A 6,000-nucleotide genomic window follows, 5' to 3' on the forward strand; every position below is an offset into this window, starting at 1 on the left:
TCTTCCGTGCGTCTTTCTCGTGGCGGGAACAGAACAACAGGGAAAGACCCGGCCCAGGGCGAGCTTTATTTATTTAAGAGAGAATGGGGAGTGAATCGAATTCCGTTTCCGTTCTTTGGGGGCTTTCGGGCCCCTCTCGATCTTTTTCTACGTTGAGAAGGGGGAAGGAGTCTAAATCAATGGACATTAATGAACCATCATTGATGGACGTTGCACATGACACGATCAATTCAACTCAAGGTTCGACGCTAATAGAAGTTGCTTCCTTTCCTAGTAGCGAAGGAAAGGGCATGGCTTTTTCGTAGTAATAGTGGGTGGGTCTCATGAGATCTATGTCGACCGTCGAAATCAAACAAAGGTCGAAGGGACATTTGATTCATTAAGGGGCATAGCGGCTCCCTCGTCCGGCGCTATTCCTGGACCTAGCAGCAGACGGGTGGGCCATGCCTGAATTCAGACCAGACTAGATTCTTCTTTGTTTGAGCTGCTCCTAAGCACGCAAACTGAAGATATCACTTGTCCTGGACAAGTACGTAGAGATCTTCGTGGGACCGTAGAGGGAGTATCAATCAATCTTTTCTAGGATTCCTTATCACACAACATATGGAGATATTTACATTGATAGATCAGAGGGTCCTCCCTTGAACAAATATTTGAAGGTTAGGTTACTACCTGCTTCTACGGAAGAGGTTTACTTTGTACCTAACGGAGGTAATATAGATTGGAATCCAGAGTGATAAGAATGAAAGGGTTGATATGGCCACGACTACAACTACTAGCGCTTCAAATTACATTCTAAGGGCGCTACTGAAAGCCTTTTTTAGGTCCTGTAATAGGGAGGTCTAAGCCTCGAAAGCCTTTGGTACTTCGGTAGGGTCATACGACTTTCTTTGCCCCAGCTTGGCGAATCTCATCCCCGAACAATGACATTATTTGTTTGTGCGCCCCTTATCATTCTCGCTCAGTCTTTCAACGGCTAGGAAGGCAGTCATAGAAACGAAGCCTATCGCCACGCCGACCATCAAATACGAGATTGGGCCCCTTGTCAAAGATTTGATGGAATGGCCCACCCCACCCAAGAGCGCTTATGTCATAGGGGAACTTATGGCTGGAAATAATCCTTATGGTTTGTTTTGATATCCGGTAGGAATAATAAAAAAAAGTCCAGGTTGGATGGCGAGCCTAGTGATAGGAGACTTTCTAGCTTGGTTCAGAGAGCACTTGTTGAGTTAAATATTTATGTGTTGTTAAATGTTACGTCCTAAATTCTGAACTATTGGCCCTACTTGTTCGGATGGGTGTTCACCCCAAAGTGTTCTCGGACCGCATGCATACATCCGTAAGTAACTTAGTGCAACATGGAAAATTTCATTGAGAGGAATCAACAAAGAAAAGAAAAACGGGTCAACAACATCAACACGTGTATTTGAGAGACTGTCCTGGAGCTGAGGAGTGTCCACATGAGTTTGTTGTGGTGTTTACACAGGCCTGTGGTGCTCTTTTATATTATGTCAAGAGTTTGGATTGCTACACTTAAGTAGAAAGAAAAGAAGGAATTGGAAAATAAAAAGGGGGTGCTATTCTGAAGACTAGAAAGGCGGAAGCGAAAAATTACTTATACCGAGTTCCCCAACAGCATCTTAGCTTAGTAGCAATACTCTTTCTACTGGCGTGGCACTGCTGGATACTTCTGATCAATAGAACACGAAGAGGAGAAAAAATAAAGCTTATGCTGAGCATCTATTTGAGTCGATCATTTCCAAGATCTAATTCCAGTTTTTTCTTATGTAGTGGAAACGCCTTACAATCTGATGTTTTACGCTTAAGGGAAGAAATGTTCTTGGTGGATGCAGGACTTGGGACCCCCAAAATTTGTATGCAAGATGAGCTTACAGGAATGCCAATCAACCGAGCCACCAGGTTTAAGAATAAGGTAGGATTCCTGGATCTAGTGGCTAGTGAATCACTGATCAAAGAGCAGATTTTAGAGAGATTCTTCATCGATCTAGTGGCCGATAAATCATTGATCAAAGAGCGAGAAAACGCCAGGTTTAATGATTTGGTGGGATCTACAAATGTAGTGGCTGGTGAACCGCTTCTTCTCCTTCCACAAAGATTCAGACAAATCCGAGCTTGGATGGAGCTGAACAAGATTTGGCGAACAAATACAAAGGTCAAAGGCTTTATTGTTGAGAAAGTAAAAGGAGGTTATTCAGTAGCCATCGCATGTTTCATTACTTTTCTTCCATTCCGATGCAGAAGGAAAAGGATATCAAATGATCGATTCACCATTGAGAACATTAACCCCAAAAAGATGAATATTATGGTCTTCTAACAACGGCAAATCAAAGAAGAACTTGATGAGCGAAATCCGCTGACAAAAAAAAGAGAGAACTTTTTGAATATCGATGCCTAGTGTCCCCTTATAACCTAGGATTAGTGATGATAGGGCTGATATGGTATCTCTGAAATTGGGATTTAATGGTATATATAAAGAGGATCACATGGGCTTCTCGGGTGGAGGTCGGTTGAAGATGATGTGATGCAAGTGAACCTCTATGAAAAAGCTATCGTAAAGTTTCGTTCTTCGTTCCATCGTCAATCAATTTATCACTCAATCAAAAGCCGCTTTGTCATTGTCTGATTTTTGATTGTATGATCACACTCAAAATTATGTATCTACTTATCATATTTTTACCCCTGATCGGTAGTTTTGTACCAGGTTGTTTCGGACATTTTCTAGGAAAAGAAGGAACCGCTATAATAACCACTACGTGCGTTTCATTCTCTTCGATCTTCTCTTTGATTGCTTTTTATGAAGTCGCACTGGGAGATAGTGCTTTTTTATCTAAGAATTGCTCCATGGATCTCATCGAAAATGTTTAATGCTTCTTGGATCTTCTTTGGCGACCGTAAAGGCACTAGATGAATTGCCGAGTAAATAGATCAGATCCGGACGTGGCTGTTGCTCCACAGAGATACGGAATTGACCCGCTCCTACCCACTCCAGGGTACCATAGCATGTCGGGAATAGAGGGGGACATACTGGTTGGGGGCTGTGCCGCCTTGCCTTTCAATCGATACACAATTGAGGAGGCCAATCTGTCATGCCCAAACCTCTAGAAGCATGACCAACGCTCAACCGAGTGAACCCGACCGAGCAAGCCTGTTAGATACTTTCTACCCAATTCACCCATGATCAAGAAAAGATGTGATTTTATTAATTATACAGTAGGAAGCCCATTGATACAATCCTAAATCATTTCTTTAGTCATTGCGCCTTTAAGTCTCAAAATACACATTTCTTATAGTTTGAATAGAACAAGTGATCAAACACAACATAACTTGTTTAATATTCCCAACACCCATATACAACCCACATAGTATCTACGGAGCCTCTAAAGATACAAAAGAGAGTAAAGATGATGCCGGCAACAAGGCCCCGACTATACCTCAAAAGCGACCACAATATAAACAAAAAGGTACAATACTTGACCCTGGAATGAAATGGGGCTCACCGAGTCCGTTGGGAAGAAGATGCAGCACTATATGTGATTAATACTGTCTGCTATGGAACCACCTGCATCCATTTAAAGAAGCAGCACCTCCGGCAGAAGGGATGTTAGTACCATCGAATAGCACTAGTATGTATATCTAAACACCATATCAATAGAATGAATAATGATACAAGAGAAAGAGTCAAGAATTCAATAAGAGCTTCAAATAATATTAAAACATCAAGTTAAAGATCACATAAGTTTTCAAGTCAATTTCTACGTTATTAGATAGGATGGTTTTTAGTGCCGATATGCCACAATCCACAATACCGCAGTGTTCTTACACAAAGTCCAATCACGACCCGATCAGCTAGGTCGTCTCGCTTGAGATATCAACCATAACCACAATGTCAATTATCATTTTCAGCACAATCACCACCATGTGTGCGACATGGAATCCGATCACGACCCGATCGGCTAGGTCGTCTCACTTGAGACATCAACCATAACCACAATTTCAATTATCTCACATCGTACTTCTTTCATATCCTTTCGATTCATTGGCATTGGTGATCACGATTACAAAATCATTCTTGGTACTTGGCCGTAATTCGTAGTTCCAGTTCCCTTTTTTCATATTCAACTATCATTATCATTATCAACAACAATAAGACTTCCCATTAAAGACATTAAATTCACATATTAGCACTTTGAGAATCTTAGGCACATAGATGCTTTTCATACAATTTGGCATAACAACCTTTATTTCGATCTTGAGATGAAGTCTTAACATTTCTAACATATGTTCCACATTTTGAACACATCCTCAAATGGCAAGATAACATGATGAAGCATTTAGAATAATTATCGAACATACATCCTTCAACACAAGTACATTAGGAATAGACAATTCTGTAATGATCAATTTGGGTCTTACACCAATTTCATGAACACCGTGGGATTCGATTCTAAGAAGAAGGGGTTTAGCCAACATACCTCAATTGAGCCTCTTAAAACTCTAATATGTTCCGGAATATTAGCAACTTCAACCTATTTTAGCAATAAAGCAAAATTGAACCCAAAATTAGGAAAACGATCATAATTCTAGCTTCCTTGAGTATTCTATCAAACACGGTGTGTGTATTAAGGTTTCATGGCCCTTTTTATGAAAGACTCCACCAACCCACACCCCATTCTTTTCTATCTTTAATTCACAACCTCCACACATACCTTAGGAACATATGCATGCAAGGTAAGCACTCCCATCCCCATGAATTACCTTAATAATGGCCCATTCTAGTTACATTTTGAAATTAAGAATTTGAGTGATAGAATCTTACCTCTTAGGAAGAAGACCTAGGTGCCTCTCTTGATAATCTTCAAGGTTTTAAGTGAGAATTGAATAGCAATTTGATGAAGATCACTTCCTCCCTATAGGACCCTCTCTCCCACTCTAAAATATCAGAAAATATGATCAAAATGGTCCAAGGCAAGTGTTTTAACGGAATAGGGTCGGGTTTAAAACCCCAAAAATGAAGCTCCGAAACGGGTTCTGCGGTTGCATATACGATCGCATAGTGGTTATGCGGTCCACGAAATGACCGCGAAATCTGGGTGCTAGAACTGAAAAGAAACTGACCTAGTCTGCGGTCACTATGCGGCCCACAGACCTGTTCTGCGGTTGCATAATGCACCGCAGAACGGTTCTGCGGTCGCATAATATAACGTAGAACCTCCCTCCAAAAAATCCCATAGCGGGATATGCGACAAGAGTGCGGCCCGTAAAACGATTATGTGGTCGCATAATGGCCGTGAAATTGACATAAAAAATGCCCCAGAAAACTGCCCCACTCTGTGACCAGTCTGCGGTTCGTAGAGTGGTTCTGAGGCCGCAGAATGGGCCGCTGAAATACCTAATTCTGCACAACATTTTCCTTCAACTCCCCAGCGTACTATTCAATCCATAAAGAGGGCTCTTACTTTGGCATCGAGTAATCTGGATTTTTAGGAAAACTTTTACGGGGCCTTACACAATCACGAATGCTACAGGTGTGAGAGTGATCCTGGTCAGGGAAGGCTAAGATGACGCCTTGCATATGGGTAGTAAGAGGGCGCTTATGCCCCGACGGTGGGGCCATATGGGGAAGGGCCCAACCCAATAGGAACAGTACACCCCCCACTTCAAGCGCACCTATGTATCGACTGAATCACTCTTTTGGTCTATTCGGTGGAATCGGTGAACCACGCGAGCTTATTAGATGCATGGGGTAGAGGGCTCGTAGTATCCCTTGATGGTAGGCTATAATCTTATATTTTAGTCGCTTATTACACTCTAATTCACTGCACTTTACTTGTGTTGAGCTTTAATTGCTAGTATTTTGCACTTATTGCGTATTTTATGCCTTGTAGGAATGATTTCGAGTTATGTAGATGTTGTGGATCTAAATCAAATAATTGGAGTCCAAGGGATTAAGCCGGGATCGTGTTCGGGGGTTGAGGATCA

The 6,000-nt window shown here is 41.7% G+C and overlaps 1 protein-coding gene across 1 annotated transcript; it reads left to right on the plus strand.

Moving 5' to 3' along the window:
- Positions 1 to 1,729: 1,729 nt before the first annotated feature.
- Positions 1,730 to 2,335, plus strand: LOC107774778 (small ribosomal subunit protein bS1m-like). The gene has a single exon (XM_016594421.2). The coding sequence runs from the start codon at positions 1,730 to 1,732 to the stop codon at positions 2,333 to 2,335; it is 606 nt and encodes a 201-aa protein (XP_016449907.1).
- Positions 2,336 to 6,000: the final 3,665 nt, after the last annotated feature.

This window comes from Nicotiana tabacum, chromosome 12, assembly GCF_000715075.1.
Source record: "Nicotiana tabacum cultivar K326 chromosome 12, ASM71507v2, whole genome shotgun sequence".
NCBI lineage: Eukaryota > Viridiplantae > Streptophyta > Magnoliopsida > Solanales > Solanaceae > Nicotiana > Nicotiana tabacum.

Bases quoted from the DNA above. Each gene is read 5' to 3' on its own strand.
- LOC107774778 (XM_016594421.2), top strand. From the start codon at position 1,730: ATGCTGAGCATCTATTTGAGTCGATCATTTCCAAGATCTAATTCCAGT.